The 20634-nt window shown below is 37.0% G+C and overlaps 1 protein-coding gene across 10 annotated transcripts in view; it reads right to left on the minus strand.

Moving 5' to 3' along the window:
- The window catches only part of SUGCT (succinyl-CoA:glutarate-CoA transferase), a 748045-nt gene that overhangs the window by 401163 nt on the left and 326248 nt on the right, over positions 1-20634 (minus strand). For all 10 annotated transcript variants that reach the window (XR_013415382.1, XR_013415381.1, XM_002803307.4 and 7 more), the window contains 2 exons: positions 12402-12473; positions 2626-2723 (listed from right to left, as the gene is read on the minus strand). Coding sequence is in view for 8 of the 10 variants with exons in the window: in XM_002803307.4 (XP_002803353.2) it covers positions 2626-2723; positions 12402-12473 (170 nt within the window). In the remaining 2 variants the exon portion in view is untranslated. The remainder of the gene's footprint in view (positions 1-2625; positions 2724-12401; positions 12474-20634) is intronic.

Below are 20634 nucleotides of genomic sequence, written 5' to 3' on the forward strand. Positions count from 1 at the left end.
CCTAAATGTCAGAATTTTCATATCAAGTGGGAATAGTAACACTTATTTGGCATGTACTTGGCAGCCACCAAAGGCTGGTTCCACCCCTTCCTTTCTCCCTGGCTCCTTTTTTGTGGCTGTGAGCTAATGTAACACTTTTGTTAGGAAATAAAATGCCTGCAAGTTCTGAGGTGACTGTGCAATGTGTGTGCTGAGCAAGACAAGAATGTTGAGAAGGCCCTGGAGCAGTATCATTCATAATGACAACCAACATTGATTGTACTTCCGTTTGACAAGGGACAAAGCACAAAAAGGACAACCTTCTTTTCTAAAGGTGCCATCATCTGACTGGGAACAGAGGCTTCTAGAACTGGCCTTGAAACATGACTAAGTTTCAGAATAGTGGTAATCCTGAGAAGCATTTCAGAGAGGAAACTAAACCAATAGGGAGGGTGACTATAGCAGGGATGTCCTTTGGAAACATGTTAGAAGAAGAGTGGACAGGAAAGGTGATGTCAGATTATGGAAGACCCTGCATGCCAGGCTGGAGGCTATGTCTAATCATGTAATTTACGAAGCACCACTAATATTTTTGAATACTGGAAAAACAGAATCATATAATGAAAATGACAAATTTTAAAGAACCTGTAGAGACTTCTCAAAGCCAAGCACTAAACAATACTAATGATCCCAGTGCTATTTGTTTGGGAAAATAAATGATAAGCTTATAAACTGGAATGAATCAATATTCTAATTCTAATCTTCCCAGATCATCACTATTTGAACTACCTTGGAGGAGAAGAGACATGCTAGAAAAGACTTGGAGAACTGCAACCCATAAGAAAATACCAAAAAATGTCAGCGCACTAGCAGAAGAGAGCACAAAAGCTAGCCTCCAAGCAGCCAAGGGCTCTATCTGTGGTCTGTGTTTTAACAGCAGTACAAATGATGATGTGACCTCCTTATGAAATTTCCTCTCCTAGGACTACCCCCTCCCCCAATCCAGTCTCTTCCTTGCACATTGATTCCTTACTTATTGTTAAGTCTGAACAAAAATATAACAATCTTACGAATACCAAAATGCTGAAACTTCTACTTCTGTATATAAAAGAACAGAAAGAAGAAGGTTGCAGATTATTTAACTCACACCAAAGAGGGAAAATGGAAATGAGTATGTTACAGATGCTACTAAAAGTCATTCCACAGTTGAACTCCATTACAGAATTTAACAAGGAATAAAAGTTTTAAAACATAGGAAACCAATCTAGGTATCATATTTTCCTTGGGATCTACTCTTCTTGCAGCATGGTCATGATTTATTCAGATTATCAAAGAGCTTCTGATAAGGTTCTCACAAGTGGTTATTATTGAAACTTGGTAACCATAGTGTGAAAGGAAAAAGTTTTATCAATTAACTATATTAATTACAAATGATTGAGAGGCATAGAGGCAAAAAGAAGAAATAAATGGGCAATTCTCATGTGGAGAAAAGTTAGTCATTGAGGGCTCTGGGGCTTCGCGGTAGAATCAGAGTTATATTTAACCAGGGACACCCAGTTCTCCTTCCCCCATTCTGTGTCTATCAGTCCCACAACACACAGTCCCTCTATTGATGTGAACAGCATTTGGCACATGGAAAAGATACACGCAGTGTTTAAAATCACAAAAGTGTTTAAAGTTACAAAAGTATTTCAAATCCAGGAAATAGAAAATAGATAGATGAATGTTGATTCAGATATTCCTACAGACATCCCCAAATACAAAGACAACAAAAATAAAAACAACAGCAGAATTTTAGTTCTTATAACTTTGATGTATACTACATAGAAACACATGAGCCTTTTCAAAAGACTGGATATGGTATTTAAACAAAATTACCTAATCTATTGGCATGATGAGAGCAAATTTTCAATAGAAGAAAAATTTATGTGGGCATTTCGATCCACAAAAGCCACAAAGCCTATTTGTACAGATTCAGAAGACATGTAAAGGCAAACAAAAAGTGAAACTGACATGGAACAGTAAGAATAATTACTTTTTTTCAGACAAACTTGAAAAATTGGTACAGGTATTACAAATAAATAACCTGACATTAATGGAAAAATTTGGCATTTGCAAAGATCCAGAAATAACATCATGATTCACAGGAGTGGCTCAGAAATGCAAACCAACTCTTGGTTTCACCTCTCTTTGCCTTGTTTTCCTTACATGTAAAATGGAAATAACAGAACTTACCTCACAGGATGATTATGAGAATTAAATGAGATAATGTATCTAAAGCATTTAACACAATGAAAGTATGAAATAATGTTAAATTATTATTGTTGTTGTTGTATTTATGAAAAACTAAACCCAAACAGCTACAGGACACAGAGAAACAACCTAATTCAAGTCATGGTGACTTTCTTATTTATATCATTGTTATGACTCAGTACTTAACAAAGCATATAAAATGTGTTCAAGTGCTTCTAAACAAACAAACAAAAAAAACCCGCAGCTTTAAAATCTCTCCACTAGCCAGTTTTGTAAAATGGAAGAGAATTACAAATTGATCTCAAATAAGCCAAGAAAAAAACCCACAAAACACCAGATAAATGCTTATCATATATTAATTCTTAAATGGATGAATACAAGATCCAAACTTACCGTTCAGATAATATTTTAATAAGTTCTTTTCTATTCTGTACCCGAAGGTGGTTAGTTTTATACTTGGAGTCATCAATCAACTCAGGCAAATCCAAGATCTAAAAGGGAAAAATAATTTTCAAGTATAAGAAGTAGATTGTTCTTGTACCTGCCTCTGGGTGCCAGTGTTCAGGTCTTGTCTCTCCCTTCTCAAGAACATTCCTTGCTGGTCTTTATGCCCCTCAACAAGGACATATGGAGGGAACAAGAACACAGTTAGGATGGATCATGCTGGTGAAAGGGTTTGTCATTCATAAGAGGCTTTTACTACATTTAAGCAAATATTCTTCCATATAGGAGAACAGCAAAAGATCCCCATAAGTCTTATGCCAAATATGAGAATATAGGAAACATGTTATCAGATTACCATAGAAAAAAAATCTTGTTTAGAGGAAATAGGGAGAGAGATGCTAAACTGGGTAAAACAGACCAAATTTTAAAAACCAATATCATAAGTGCATACCTACATGTATCTTGTATACAGTCAACATGCACCTTGTAGATATATTCACTTATTTATTCCACATGTAAATAAAATACTGTGATCTTCCCAGGTTGTCCTATGCAAAATGTTCTAAAAGCTGCTAAAATAAAGTAAAAGCAAATACGTTTGCCCAAATTCTCACCATTTAAACAATAGCAAATTAAAAGATCTTCTTCTTATAGAAGTATCACTATTTTTTATTAATATATCTCCCTGAAGTAATACCAACTAGAAATGCTTTTATAGATTTCCTCTTTTGCTCCTCCTCAATAAGGGGAAAATCTATCTTGCAAGTCCCTTTGGACAACGTTCAATGTTAACAAGACTATAATGAAAGTACCAAGTGGATTTGGAATGGAAAAGTTTTACAAAGACTGTGTAGAGGCAGTGCTTGGCAGTTGTGTTGGAAAGTTACAAGGAGCATTTACAGCCTGGGGGCAGGCCATGCGGCCTACAGAAAGCTTCATTGTCTTTATTAATGTATTTGCAAAGGAGAGAGAAGTGAAGAAGATTCCCCTGAGTAAAGAGACCATCTCAGTGGTGTAATTTCTTTCACATGTTTCAGTTATTTCCTTTAGGAATAATAAAGACAGCATTAATCTCCCAGATTTTAAAAACCAACACCACATACAGCACCCTTTCTAGAAATCTCCCTGTCACAACACCTGATCCAAGAATTGGCCTCAAGCCTTGTCTAGCAGTTAGACACCCTCCCTCCCTAAGAGTGAATAAGTCATTCCAAAAAAAAAAGCAAGTGTCTTCACTAAGTCACAGGTTAAATTTACAAACTTGGCCTTACCCAAAAAGCACCATCAGCAACAAAAAATTACACAGTGACCACACTTAAGGGTAACTGGAATGCCCATGTGTCCACTGTATTTGACTTAATGGGACTCTTTTCTGTTTCAAAGATGGTGTGAAATTGTTGGCCAAAGTAATAATCCTTCCATCTTCAACTATGCCAGCTAACATTCAAAATGTTTCTAGAGAGACAGCTTCAAGGACTGTGATCATAACTATTATTTTGGAGCTTAAATTTAAAAAGAGTGCTGCCTGGAATAAAACAAAACAATGCACATGAAAATGCTTGACATATTAAGCAGTAAATAAATGTGAAGTATTCCAACTAGGTACTGTTTTCCCCAAAAGAATTTTTTTTTTTTTTGAGACAGAGTCTCACACTGTTGCCCAGGCTGGAGTGCAGTGGCACGATCTCAGCTCACTGCAACCTCCGCCTCCCAGATTCAATGGATTCTCCTGCCTCAGCCTCCTGAGTAGCTGGGATTACAGGCATGCATGCCATCATGCCCGACTAATTTTTTGGATTTTTAGTAGAGACAGGTTTTCACCATGTTGGTCAGGCTTGTCTTGAACTCCTGACATCAAACAACCCACCCACTTCAGCATCCCAAAATGCTGGGATTACAGGCATGAACCACAGAGTCTGGCCAGAAATTTTTAAAAAGCATATATTGGTTCAAACAAGAAAGGAGGGAGGGTTCCGCAAAAAAAAAATGAAGAGACATTGGCAAAAACAAAAAGAAAGAAAATAACAAAACACCATAAACTGAGTGACAAACATTTTCTAAAAAGGGGAAAAGAGAGAAAAAATAATGAAGACCCATGATAATAAAAACTGCAAGTGTTTTAACATGCCTGTCATCTAAAGCCCCCCTTATAGCAAAAACCAAAATCCTTAAGATAGTCTGAAAAGTTCTACACGATATGGTGCTATTACCTCTCTAACATCACCTCTTACCATGCTCTCCTCCCTTGCTCATTGCTGCAGCCATTTCATCTTCTTGCTGGACTAGGAACATGTCTATTCCACTTCAGCCTCAGGAGTTTTAAAATAGCTATTCCTTTGCTTGGAACATCTTCCACCAGACATCTAGTCGACTAGCTCCTCCTTTCCTTTGTTGAGTCGACTCAAATTCAACTTCTTAATGCAACTACCCCCACCTGATTACCCTACCCCCACCACAGGCCACCCCACCCCACTCAACACTGACTCCCCTGATTCCCTCTTCCCTTGCCCATTTTTTCCCATAATATTTATCACCTAACATATTTATCATGTTTATTACTCCATATCTGTCTGCCCTGCTAAAATGTAAGCTTCACAAAGTCAAAATATTTTAAATGTTTTGTTCACTGGTATAGCCCAAATGCTGACAACACATTCTTCAACTGACAAGCTCACAGATAAACAATGTGAACACTTCCAGGTGTATGATATTTCAGACATTATTTTTTGCATATACCTTATTCCATTGTGTCTAAAATCACTTTTTAGCTGCAGCCAGGCACGGTGGCTCATGCCTATAATCCCAGCACTTTTGGGAGGCCGAAGCGGGTGGATCACCTGAGGTCAGGAGTTGGAGATCAACCTGGCCAACATGGTGAAACTGCATCTCTACTACAAATACAACAATTAGCCGGGCATGACAGTGGGTGCCTGTAATTCCAGCTACTCAGGGGGCTGAGGCACAAGAATCATTTGAACCCAGGAGGCGGAGGTTGCTGTGAGCCAAGATCACACCACTGCACTCCAGCCTGGGCAACAGTGTGAGACTCCATCTCATAAATAAAAATAAATAAATAAAATATATAGGTGCTTCTTAAAAGCTATATGGTCTCTTGAAAGAGTTGTTTGTCAGGAGAAAATTATGAAGAGTTGTCATTGACTGTAAGTCATAATGTTCATATACACCGCCATCACTTTATGTGCATTACTGATACAACACATGTTAAGTTTAATTGCCATTTAAAATGGCATCCAGTATAATAGAAAATATAACTCAGTACTGAAATAAAAGATCTTTGCATATGCAGGAAGGTGCAGAAACAGAGAATCACTTGCAGCATAAGAACTACTGGAATCTAGTTTTTAGATAAAGGAAAAGGCAACATCTCTCTCGTGAAATGTGAGGTTTCACAATTTCTCAACAAATTCAGACCATCGGATCTTCCCTCTGCCGGTATAAATGTTAAATAAGTATTTGCACAAGAATTTGTTGCAAACAAGTTTTCTGAGATGACAAAAATTGGTCCATAATTAATATAGCCCCACTCCAGCTTTCTTTTCATTAGCGTTTGCACCTTTTGTTTGTGTTTGTATATTTTTCCATCCTCTTACTTTAACTTGACAGTATCATTATATTTGATGTGAATTTCAAATATGCATTGGACAGCATAGAGTTGGGTCATTTTTTTCTGACAACTTGTTTTAATTCATAATATTAAGATCATTCACATTTAATGTTATTCATATTTTTGAATGAATTAGATCTATCAGTTTATTCTTTTTTCCGTTTATTCGTGTTTTGCTTTCTGGTATTCTTTAGAGTTGTTACTATTACATTTACCTATTTCGATTTTGGCTATATTTCTGCATAGATGTTTAATGATAGATGTTTATTGCTTAGGGGATCATAATGCATATACTTTTCACAGTGTAGTTAGAATCAAAATTTTACCACTTCAAGTGGAATATAGCAAACTTACTGCAATATAGTCCCTTTACTGTCCCCATTTTATGTTGTATTTATCTGTACGTTAGATCTACATACACCGAAAATCCCATCAGACAGTATCTTAATGTTTGCTTTCACCCATCAAATATTTCAAAGAATTCACTAGGAAAAGAACAGACCATTGTATTCACCCAGATATTTACTATTTATGTTGCTTTTCCTTCATTTCTCATGTTTCCAGTTCCCTTCTGACAACATTTATCTTCTGTAAATGAAAAAATTCCTTGAAAAATTATTTTAGAGCAAGTCAGCTTGGTTTTCCTTTATACAGAATGTCTTTATTTAACCTTCATTTCTTAAGGATATTTCTACTGGATATTGAAATCTAGGTTGGCATTTCTTTCCATTCAGCCTTTTAAACATGTTGTACCACTTCTTCCCTAGCATTAATTTCTGACAAAAAAAATATGCAGTTAATTGAGTCACTGATCCCTCATAGATAATACATTCTTTTTGTCCTCTGAGTGTTTTTCTGGATGATTTTTGTGTATCCATTGTGTTACAACTGCCTATAGTATTGAGTACAGTAACATGTACATGCTGTACAGATTTATAGCCTAGGAGGAACAGGCTATCCCATATAGCCTAAGTGTGTAGCAGGCTATACCATCTAGGTTTGTGTAAGTACACTCTGATATTCACACGCCACCACCAACTGACACATTTCTCAGGACATATACCTGTTGTTAAGGGACACATTATGTTTTCATGCATAGATTTGTTTCAGTTTATCCCATTTATGGTTTGCCAAAATTATTAAATCTATGGGCATTTAACTGTTACCAAATTTGGTATATATACAATTGTTATTTCTTCAAATATTTTCCAGCATGTACACTTTCTCCCCTCATTCTGGGACTACAATGACATAAATATTGGGCTTTTTGTTATTGTTGCACAGGTTCCTGAGGATCTGTTATTTCTTGTTTTGAGTAGGAAGGAGCTATCTTTTGTTCTCTCTATTGTTCACATTGAATAATTTCTATTGATCTATCTTTAAGTTCCTTGTCATCTTCATTGCACTATTGAGCTCAACCGGTGAGGTGTAATTTTTTTCTTGGTTATTATACTTTTAAGTTTTTAATTTTCCCTTCGGTTCTTCTTCATATCTTGTATTTCTTTGCTGAATATTTCTATATCCCATTTATTTAAATGGTATTTGTGATGCTTTTTAGAACATTGTTATAATAACTATGTGAACATCTTTGTAAGTTAATTCCAACATCTGCATCATCTTTGCATTGGCATTGATGGCCTTTTCTCATGCAAGTTCTGGTTCTTCATATGCTGAGTAATAATAGATTGTATCCTGGACATTTTGAACATTATATTATGAGCCACTGAGTCTTGTTTAAATTATAAGGAGAATTTTCACTCTTGCTGATTTAGCAGACAATTGACCTGGTTACATCCAAGCTGCCAGTTCTAACCCAACTTCTGTGTGCTCTGATTCTCATGTTGATTAAGTTTTCAAAGCCTTTGCAGTGTTATTTGAATCTGACTAGTATGTGCCAAACCTAATGGTCATACGACAACCTGGGCAGTTGTCTATTTATTAATACAGTTCCTATCATCTTTGGTATGCTGATTAGGATCAAATTAGTGCATATGCAAGTAAGGGGTGATCCCAAGAGTTCATAAACAACATAAAGGATAGCATCAAGATCTTCTCTTGGCAATTTCTCTAGCATTTTCCAGTTGCCTGGGGCTCCTGCTTTAGTTATCCCACTCCCCAGCATGGTTTCAGGGCAGAGGCCATGCAATGGGAGGATGAAGGGGAAAAAAGCAACAAGGAATCACTCCTTTCTTTGGGATCAATGAAGAAAGTTCTTCTTTCGCAAAGTTGGCTCCTGCTCATCTGCTGTTTCCAATACAGGATTACTTGGGGTCTGGGGCATAAGAAAATGGAAAGGAAGGGAAAACAAACTATATCCATACTCTCTCTGACATTACAGCTCACTTTTTCATGTTCTTTGCCCCAGGAATAAAGAGCATTTCCTGGATATCTGCTGCGTTGCCTGGTGCTCACTTCCAGGTTTCAGGTTCAACTATACTCGAGTGAAGGAATAACTGGAGGGAAAAGCTGGTTAAGTTGACTGCCGGTTAGAGGTACTTCAAATTTGGGTGTTCTCCCCTAAATCTCTTACTATTTACTTTTCAAAGTCTTTTAATACATGCTTCATGGACTCATGTAATTCTGTCCAAGTATGATCACCGTGCTCAGGGTAAGTGGGAAAAGTGTATTTACTCTATCCTCCTCAGAACCAGAATCTTCACATCTAATTTTCATAGATGTCATTTATTAAGTACATATGAGCAAGGCCTATTCTAAGTGCTTCACTTCTCTAACATTTTCCAAACCCCTAAGTTGTATATAAGTATAATTACATATTATAATCTTCATTTTATACATAGGAGAACAGATGCTTAGAAAAGATGAAGGACCTTGACAGCGTTCACCTACCTACTAACAAGACTTATAGTAGGCCTTAAACATTATACCTTGGATATATTATATTTTGGAGCAGGCGGTTTAAAAACCTGCTCCAAAATCACCTACAGTCCTTCTTAAAACTGAAGTTTCCTCTATCTCACCCCAGACATACTAAAGTAAAATCTTTGGGAATAGTGTTAAATAACGTTCCTATGCATACTACATTGAGAACCAATGTATAGTCTCTCCAACAAAAGAAGCCTTCGATCTACATTACTTTCAAAAGGATATCAATATTCAATATTTCATATAGGAATACCCATTAGGGGTGGCATCCATCGGCTTAAAATAGCTTACATATGCTCACTTTCTTACTTTGCCATATCATGGTAAGGAACATTAAGTAGGACTTGTTATGAACAAGATTCACTTTATACACAAGAAGATTTTCTGGAACCTCACACTGGAACCCAACATTCTTACTCTCATCCAACTCCTTACAATGAAAGCTCGCTAATACAGCTCCTCCCCAAGAATTATCAATCAATCACTATATGAATTCTATTTTGGAAAGAGACTAAGCATAAGTCAATTCCATTCATTTGTCACAGACAGTACTGCCACATTTCTCCCCAGGAAGTAAAGCTGTCCCATCTTTCCTGATGGAGTGTACTTGACAAAACAACAGTTTTGAGGGGCTCACTGTGAAGAACTGGGAACCCCATCTTCTATAAGCCCGGTTTGAATAACAAGGCCCTCAGTAATAAATAAATATGAGTAAAAAAAACAGCTTAGAAGAAATCCACACACTACACATAACTGGGAAGGAAGAAAACCTTGCATCAGAATGAAGGAACAGATGATTTTTCTTAGGTAAGAAGGTGTTTAGGACAAGTTTACATGTAAGGGTGCAATTACAAAGATTTGAAAAAGTCAATCAGATTGCAACATTCACACAGGATGCCTAGCTAATAATGTAAATAACTCAAGAATCCTGTACACATAAATCTTCTGAGAATCTCAAAGAGTTTTATAGACATTGGATTAATGGCTCATATCAGGGATTATCATTCCTAACTCTCATATGGGAAAATCAAGGTCAAGTGTGCCATTCCTAAGGCCCTCCAATAGTCTCCTTTATAAGCAATGTTTTATAACACACCATAACAATAAGTCATATTCCAATACTAAAACTTCCGACAAATAGTCTGCTTTGAAATAAGAACCTTTGTTGAAAACTGTTCTTATGGATATTTATGAGGAAGTTCAAAAGTGTTAACTTGATCAGCAGTAATGAATCAAAAATACAAAGAATTCAGTACAGTTATTTTCAAAACTAAAGAGTATGTCAAGCAGTAATTTTCGCTGCCAGGTCCTCCCACCCCCAACCCCACCACTTTCTGGAGAAAGAAAACTCCAAAACATATGGCCCAGGAAGAAAATCTGTACTCGTTTATAGGAATGAACTGGCTTTTACATCTCTGCAGTTAGAGTACGCAAATGACTTCACAGGCAACAGCTTCCGTATGTTTCATATTTTTAACATTGACCGTTCATAATAAAGATTCTTTGATCCCAGATCAAATGTTTGAATCGATTTTCCCTACATTTACTCAGAGTCACCATTTAAAAGGCTCCCCTCTTTCCCACCTCAGATGTTTCAGCCCTTCCTGCAATCAGAACTGTCTCCATTTGTCACCTTCTCCATGGTCCTTCCCACCCCTTTGCTGTGGTTTTTAGCTCTGCTCCCTAACTTCTCATACAAAAGAGGCACAGTAATAAATAATTTTTGTACATAATAAGTTAACTACAGTAAATGAGATTCAGGATTTCATAGGCATCTTTTTTTTTTTTTTTTTTTTTTGAGACAGAGTCTCCCTCTGTCCCTAGGTTCCAGTGCCATGGTGCAATCTCAGCTCACTGCAACCTCTGACTCCTGGATTCAAGCAATTCTCCTACCTCAGCTTCCTGAGTAGCTGGGACTACAGGCGCATGGCCACCATGCCCGGCTGTTTGTATTTTAGTAGAGACTGGGTTTCACCATGTTGCTCAGGCTGGTCACGAACTCCTGAGCTCAGGCAATCTGCCCACCTCTCGGTCTGTCAAAGTGCTGGGATTGCAGGCGTGAGCCACCGCACCCGGCCCTCATAGTCATCTTTAATAACACCAAAAGCTCATGGTAAAATTTAGTATAAAAACTGATTGTTTCTCAAAAAATAAAAAGAAAAGAAAGAAAAAAATCCTTAACAGGCAAGGCCTTTGGATATATTTAAGAAAAATAAAAATAAACATTCCCTGGATTAAAACTAGAAAAAATGAACAGATACCTAAGTTCTAAAATTAAAACAAAACACCAAAGTCTTGGTAACTCATATAAACATCAAGTAAAAAAAAAAAAAAAAGTCTAGTAGGCCAGGTGCAGTGGTTCCACCTGTAATCCTAGAACTTTGGGAGGCTGAGGTGGGCAGATCGATTGAGGTCAGGAGTTTGAGACCAGCCTGGCCAGCATGGTGAAACCTCATCTCTACTAAAAACACAAAAATAGCCAGGCATGGTGACGTGCACCTGTAATCCCAGCTCCTCTGGAGGCTGAGGCAGGAGAATCGCTTGAAGCAAGGAGGTGGAGGTTGCAGTGTTCCGAGATCGCTAAGTCTAATAAATGCTACAAGTTTAGAATATCCCTAAGAATAAATTATTTAAAATGATTCCAAGGCCTTTATTTTAAGGCCTTGTTGAGAAGGAACAATTTTAATATAATCTTAATTCCTAAAACCTTGAAACATAAATTCTTCAGAAAGGTACTCATTAAATAAAAGTTAAGTTGAAAAACAGTTTCAAAATTTCCAGTAGTAAATAAAATAAATATGGGAGTAGCTTAACTATATATGGGTCCAATTAACCTGATATAGTAAAAGAAGAAGGTAGAGAACGAAAGGAAGAAAGGAAGGCAGGAAGGGAAGGAGGGAGGGGAAAAAAGAAAAAAATACCAGTGTTAAAAGTCCCTTTAAAAATGATTTTTTTTCACCCATTTTGTTTGGAATGGTAGGCAGGTCAAGTTTTAGGACAATTTAAGCTACTACGATTCTTCATTTTAAAATGCAGTCAGATACCACAAAAAAACACAGAATGCTAATTTGGACTCTGCCTTATCCTTTATAAGCATAAAAATCCTATACTTTTAGGTGCTAACACAGGGGGCCTAAGTTGGTTATGACCTGGGCAAAACTAAATTTTCCCTGGCTTTGTACAAGATCATAGACCAATCCCAATAATTATAGATTACCTTGCACACAGTGGCAAACTGCTGGTTATTTCCTGCTCCAACTACGATATAGCCATCCTTGGTTTTAAAAGCCTAAAAGAAATAAATACATGGGAAATATTATTTATATGTTGACAAGACCACAAAAGTTTACTTTAATTTCTAAAATATCTATATAGAAAGCTTGTTCTAAAGCAATGTTATTAATTCAATAACAATTAATTTGTATCTTTTTCATATATGTATATATATAGTATATCTTCTGCAAAAGATATACTACATATATACACACTGGCTAAATGTCAAACATTCAATAGCCACATGTGACTAGTGGCTATTGTATTAGCCAGCACAGACAGAATATTTCCATCATCACAGAATAGATCTCACTCTCTCTCAATATATATGTATCTATATACAAACACACACATATATGTACACACGTATGTATGTATATGTGTGTGTGTGTCTGTGTGTGTGTGTATGTGTGTGTGTATATATATATATATTTGATGAAAGGGTCTGGCTCTGTCACCCAGGCTCCCAGGATGGAGTACAATGGCATGATCTCAGCTTACTGTTCCACCTCCCAGGTTTAAGCAATCCTCCTGCTTCAGCCTCCTGGGTATCTGGGACTACAGGTGCATGGCACCATGCCCAGCTAATTTTGTCCTTTTTGTAGAGATGGGGTCTCAATATGTTGCCCAGGCTGGTCTTAAACTCCTGGGCTCAAGATCTGCCCACGTCGGCTTCCCAAAGTGCTGGGATTACAGGCATTAGCCACAGTGCCTGGCCCTTTTTCTTTTATATATGGATAGTTGGTTTCATTTAGATCGTTCTAAGCATTTCCTAGCTCTTCCGCTGTTACAACATTTGTCAAAAAAAATAAAAAAGAGTGATTCAAAAAAATAAAGAAAATTCATTATAATGTACAAAATAAAATACTATATCTTGTAGTATTCTGCAGGATTTTCTTCTCCTGAGCCTTCAGCATTTCTTAAGCATCTGTCTTTGATCTTTCACTTCACTTGCTTATTATAGTAGCCACTAGCCACATGTGATCATTAAATTTAAATAAATTGAAATTAAATTAGCCAGTCACTAAAGGTCAAATATTGTGATTCTATTTATATGAAATGACTAAAATAGGCAAACCCATCAAGACAGAAAAAAACACTAGTGGCTGCATAAAGCAGTGGAAGCTGGGGGAAGATGGGGAGTGATTGTTAATGAATACTGGGTTTCTTTTCAGGGCAATGAAAATGTTCTAAAATTGACTGATGCTTGCACAACTCTGAATACACTAAAAATCACTGGATTGTGCACTATAAATGGGTGAATTATACGGTATGTGAAGTACATTCCAATAAAGCTGTTATTAACAATTAACAATTCAGATCCCTAGTCACACTAGCTAAATGTCAGGCATTCAATAGCCACATGTGGATAGTGGCTATTGTATTAGCCAGCACAGACAGAGAGTATTTCCATCATCACAAAGTTCTTTTATACAGTGCTGATTGAGTGGAACTGGGAGATTGTATTGGTCATGTCTTCATTTCAGTCTTCATCATCCTAACATGATATCTGAAGAATGTCAGGCAATTAATAAATAGTAGGTAAATGCTAATGAATCAACCAAATGATTGCTTCCAGATAGCACAATGGTAGCTAAAATAGATGTCAAGTAATACATTATAACAAGGTTTTATTCTATTTACATTGTTGCTTGGTTTGGTAAGGAATGCTATTAAGGAGATATCACATAAACTCTTTTAAACATTCTCTCTTGTCCATGAGGGCAAAAGTAAAGTTAGTGTCATAGACAATGCATTAGTGTTTCTCAGACTACAGAAAGAAAATCTGCAACAAAGCTGTGGGTGAGGTACAAAGGATTTAGAGCTGAAGTATTGCAAGGAACCATTGACAACTGTGAAGTTATACAGGTTGTTTGCTTCCTTTTTTGTGGAGAAGGGTGAGGTGGGGGGTGAATAAGTAAATGTGAAGTAACAATCTGTGTTGGAACGTATAACGTGAAGAAAGGCTTTACAAATTTTGGATCAGTGACATGTCCAGTAAGTTTATATTTTCTGGGGTGTTCATTTCCTTTTCATAAGTAAAGAAATGCAAATGTTTCCCTGCAGCCTCCAAAATATATTTAAATATATATTTTATCAATATAAAAGTTTAAAATGTTTAAGAAGCTTCTAGATAGCTGAACATGCAGAGGTTCCTAAAGGATGGCATGCCCTGGGAGGGAATGGAAGGTGCATACCCCTCCCTATATCTTACCCTACACATCTCTTCATGTGGACACTTGTTAATATCCTTTATAATAAACCAGCAAGCACAATAGTTTTAAGCAAAGGTAACTAGTCAATGATCATTGAAAAGTGAAGAACTCATGGCAGCTGAGTCTCAGAATACAATCAGCCAGCCTAAAGATCATCAAATAGATTTTATAAAGATTCAGGTAAGATTAGGAGTTCTTTTTAATAATTATCTATTCCTTGTTACTGCTACAGTATTTATTTAATAAACATATTTTAAATAAGAACTTTAAAAAATAATATGTTATTGAGGACTTTTGCATCAATGTTCATCAGGGATATTGGTCAAAAAATTCTCTTTTTTTGTTGTGTCTCTGCCAGGCTTTGGTATCAGGATGATGCTGACCTCATAAAATGAGTTAGGGAGGATTCCCTCTTTTTCAATTGATTGGAATAGCATCAGAAGGAATGGTACCAGCTCCTCTTTGTACCTCTGGTAGAATTCGGCTGTGAATCCATCTGGTCCTGGACTTTTTTGGTTGGTGGGCTATTAATTATTGCCTCAATTTCAGAGCCTGTTATTGGTCTATTCAGGGATTCAACTTCTTCCTCGTTTAGTCTTGGGAGGGTGTAAGTGTCCAGGAATTTATCCATTTCTTCTAGACTTTCTAGTTTATTTGCATAGAGTGTTTATAGTATTCTCTGTTGGTAGTTTGTATTTCTGTGGGATTGGTGATGATATCCCCTTTATCATTTTTTATTGCACCTATTTGATTCTTCTCTCTTTTCTTCTTTATTAGTCTTGCTAGCGGTCAATTTTGTTGATCTTTTCAAAAAACCAGCTCCTGAATTCATTGATTTTTTGAAGGGTTTTTGTGTCTCTATCTCCTTCAGTTCTGCTCTGATCTTAGTTATTTCTTGCCTTCTGCACCAAATCTAGCAGCATATCAGAAAGCTTATCCACCATGATCAAGAGGGCTTCATCCCTGGGATGCAAGGCTGGTTCAACAGACACAAATCAATAAACGTAATCCATCATATAAACAGAACCAAAGACAAAAACCACATGATTATCTCAATAGATGCAGAAAAGGCCTTCGACAAAATTCAACAGCCCTTCATGCTAAAAACTCTCAATAAATTCGGTATTGACGGGACGTATCTCAAAATAATAAGAGCTATTTATGACAAACCCACAGCCAATATCATACTGAAAGGACAAAAACTGGAAGCATTCCCTTTGAAAACTGGCACAAGACAGGGGTGCCCTCTCTCACTACTCCTATTCAACATAGTGTTGGAAGTTCTGGCTAGGGCAATCAAGCAAGAGAAAGAGATAAAGGGTATTCAATCAGGAAAACAAAGTCAAATCGTACCTGTTTCCAGATGACATGACTGTATATTTAGAAAACCCCATCGTCTCAGCCCAAAATCTCCTTAAGCTGATAAGCAACTTCAGCAAAGTCTCAGGATACAAAATCAATGTGCAAAAATCACAAGTATTCCTATACACCAATAACAGACAAAAAGAGGGTCAAATCATGAGTGAACTCCCATTCACAATTGCTTCAAAGAGAATCAAATAACTAGGAATCCAACTTACAAGGGATGTGAAGGACCTCTTCAGGGAGAACTACAAACCACTGCTCAACAAAATAAAAGAGGACACAAACAAATGGAAGAACAATCTGTGCTCATGGAGAGGAAGAATCAATATCATGAAAATGGCCATACTACCCAAGGTAATTTATAGATTCAATGCCATCCCCATCAAGCTACCAATGACTTTCTTCACAGAATTGGAAAAACTACTTTAAAGTTCATATGGAACCACAAAAGAACCTGCATTGACAAGACAATCCTAACCCAAAAGAACAAAGCTGGAGGCATCATGCTACCTGACTTCAAACTATATTACAAGGCTATAGTAACCAAAACAGCAAGGTACTGGAACCAAAACAGAGATATAGACCAATGGAACAGAACAGAACGCTCAGAAATAATACCACACATCTACAACCATCTGATCTTTGACAAACCTGATAAAAACAAGAAATGGGGAAAGGATTCCCTATTTAATAAATGGTGCTGAGAAAACTGCCTAGCCAAATGTAGAAAGCTGAAACAGGATCCCTTCCTTACATCTTATACAAAAATTAATTCAAGATGGATTAAAGACTTCAATGTTAGACCTGAAATCATAAAAACCCTGGAAGAAAACCTAAGCAATACCATTCAGGACATAGGCATGGGCAAGGACTTCATGTCTAAAACACCAAAAGCAATGGCAACAGAAGCCAAAATTGACAAATGGGATCTAATTAAACTAAAGAGCTTCTGTACAGCAAAAGAAACTACCATCAGAGTGAACAGGCAACCTACAGAATGGGAGAAAATTTTTACAATCTACTCATCTGACAAAGGGCGAATATCCAGAATCTACAAAGAACTTAAACAAATTTACAAGAAAAAATCAAACGACCCCATCAAAAAGTGGAAGAAGGATATGAACAGACACTTCTCAAAAGAAGACATTTATGCAGCCAACAGACACATGAAAAAATGCTTATCATCACTGGCCATCAGAGAAATGCAAATCAAAACTACAATGAGATACCATCTCACACAGGTTAGAATGGCAATCATTACAAAGTCAGGAAACAACAGGTGCTGGAGAGGATGTGGAGAAATAGGAACACTTTTACACTGTTGGTGGGACTGTAAGCTAGTTCAATCATTGTGGAAGACAGTGTGGTGATTCCTCAAGGATCTAGAACTAGAAAAACAATTTGACCCAGCCATTCCATTACCAGGTATATACCCAAAGGATTATAAACCATGCTGCTATAAAGACACATGCACACATATGTTTATTGTGGCACTATTCACAATAGCAAAGACTTGGAACCAACCCAAATGTCCATCAATGATAGACTGGATTAAGAAAATGCCGCACATATACACCATAGAATACTATGCAGCCATAAAAAAAGGATGAGTTCATGTCCTTTGTAGGGACATGGGTGAAGCTGGAAACCATCATTCTGAGCAAAGTATTGCAAGGACAGAAAACCAAACACCGCATGTTCTCACTCATAGGTGGAAATGGAACAATGAGAACACTTGGACACAGGGTGGGGAACATCATACACCAAGGCCTGTCATGGGATGGGGGGAAGGGGGAGGGATAGCATTAGGAGATATACCTAATGTAAATGACAGTTAATGGGTGCAGTACACCAACATGGCACATGTATACATATGTAACAAACCTGCACATTGTGAACATGTGCCCTAGAATTTAAAGTATAATTTTTTAAAAAATGAGCTTCTTATAAGAATTTGGGACTTTTTAAGCTTTTTAACAAGGTTTGGAAACTACCAAATTAAGCCATTTTGCAAGTCTCAACTCCCAGGTAAAGTCTATGAGCTACATTACCATCAACAACTTTTCTAGTAAAGAAGGCACTAAATGGTCCTATATAAAGACAAAAAAAATAAAAAATAATATGTTATCACTATAGAAAATTGGGGAAGTACAGAAAAATATAAGATGGGAAAAAAACTGCATGATATCATCACCCAGAAGAAGCAACTATTAAGTAGTATTCTTCTTTCTAGTTTCTTTGTATGTGCTTTTACATTATTAAGGAAACTACCTTTGAGAGAAATATGACAGAAAAATTATCAGTGAGTGAAATCTAACCTAACTGAGTCCATCTTGTTTCTAATTTCACAAGCTAACTGACTTCTTTAACTTTACAGTCTCTTCCAGAAGCCCTCCTTGCTCAGGGATCAAAACTGCCTTTTAAGACTAATGAAAGGATACAACATTAGCATTATAGGAGGGACTTGAATTCTGCTAAGACATGGCTTAGTTAAATGATAACCAGCATTGTTCCCTTGCTTACCTTTCTATAAGGATTTACTATTTCAGAAGTCAAAAGGTGTGTGACTTCCTAATTGCTCCTACAGATAACATCACTATCGTCAAAACCTCCTAAGATTGGTAATTGAGATATTTTTCAGACTTTGGCATTCTGGTGAATGACTTAACTCTACCCAGACCCGTGAGTCATAGGAAGGATCTAATACAACCAGTCCTGAGACCCCCACCCAGAAACTCACTCAGAGTACTAAGAAAATTTGGACACTGCTAAGATTTCATCCCCAACCAATCAGTAGCACCCAATCCCTCTCCCTTAGCCTGCCAAATTACTCTTTAAATCGCTAAACTCCAAGCTGTTTGGGAGGCCGACTTGAGAAATGTCTCCCATACTTCCAAACTCCCATACTCCCATACTTCCCATACTTTCTGGCCCTGTGATTATTGAACTCTGTCTCTACTGTAACACTTGTTTCAGCAAATTGGCTCCATCTCTGCAACGGGCAAGAAGAACTGGTCAGGCAATTACATGAATATGTTACTATACATTAATTTCTAGACTGCATTTTTTTTCATTTAATATCCTATCACAAGCATTTTTAAATAGCATTGTTTTTAATGACACAAAATATCATTTTCAAAATTTGCTTCAACATTCTAAGTTCATTTACACTGGAGGGTTTTGTTTTTTTTTTGTTTTTTTTTTTTTAGTTTGTTTTGTATTCAAATCAAGCCCTATTTCATATTGAAACTCTGAAGAAAATGTCTGGTCCAACTAAGATCCTTAAAAAGCCAACCTTACCCCAGTAAGGCCTGGAAGATAAAATAGAAAAATGAATCCCACCCAAGACATTTATTAATAATTAACCTGTGTGATATTAGACAACTTACATAATTTAAGAGTCTCAGTTTTGACATCTCTAAAATAGGAATGATCAGTAATTACCTTTAAAATTATTTTGACTAAGTTCATAAAGTACATTGATTCATGTATTTGGCAAATATTTGTTGTTATAACTTAATATGTGCTAGGCTCTGGGTAGAATGGGTAGAAAATGACAAGACAAATGAGACATACATTCTAATAAAGTACCAGACACTACTCAAACGTTCACATAAGTAATTATAAACAGTGACAGGCACTGGAAAAGAAAAGTACAAAACCCAATGAGGTATTTTTGTTTGTTTCTTTGTTTTTTTAAGAGACAGGGTCTCTCTCTGTCACTAACTGGTATAATCCTAGCTCACTGCAGACTCAAACTGCTGGGCTTAACAGATCCTCCTCACACAGCCTCCTGAGTAGCTAGGACTACTCAAATGGAATCTCATTGTGTTGCACAGGCTGATCTCAAAATCCTGGCTTCAAGCAATCCTCCAATCTCAGGCCCCCAAACAATGAGATCTTAGGGTAGGTGGACCTAATGTTGTCTTGGTTGGGAGCTGTGAAGCCAGGAAAGAGTCCCTAGAAAAGTGATCCTAGAAAAGTCCCTAGAAAAAGATTGAGATGGTAAAATTTACTGACTTGGTAATGGCTTGAATATCATGGTTGAGTGTTGAAATCTAAGGGAGAAAAAGGTGTCACGGATGATGCTTAAGTTTCTAAGGAACTTTTGGGATAGTCCAGTGACAAGTTCACATGAGTAAGACTTGGGTACCAGGTGAAAGTCTGAACTGTGGATAAAAACTTGGCTGGGTGCAATTGCTCATTCCTGTAATCCTGGCACTTTGGGAGGCCAAGGCAGGTGGATCACTTAAGTCCAGGAGTTTGAGACCAGCCTGGCCAACATTAGCGAAACCCCATCTCTACTAAAAATCCAAAAATTAGCCGGGCGTAGTGGTGCATGCCTGTAGTCCCAGCTACTCGGGAGGCTGAGGCAGAAGAATTGCTTCAACCCAGGAGGCAGAGGTTGCAGTAAACTGAGATCAGGTCACTATACTCCAGCCTGGGCAACAGAGCAAGAATCTGTCTTAAAAAAACAAAAAACAAACAAACAAAAAACTTGACTCATTTGCTTATTATCTATAATTGAAGTCATCACATGGACCAAATCATTTAGGAAGAAAGTTCACACTGCTGAGTAGGAAAAAAAGGGAGTTA

This window comes from Macaca mulatta, chromosome 3 (assembly GCF_049350105.2).
Source record: "Macaca mulatta isolate MMU2019108-1 chromosome 3, T2T-MMU8v2.0, whole genome shotgun sequence".
In the NCBI taxonomy this organism is placed as follows: domain Eukaryota; kingdom Metazoa; phylum Chordata; class Mammalia; order Primates; family Cercopithecidae; genus Macaca; species Macaca mulatta.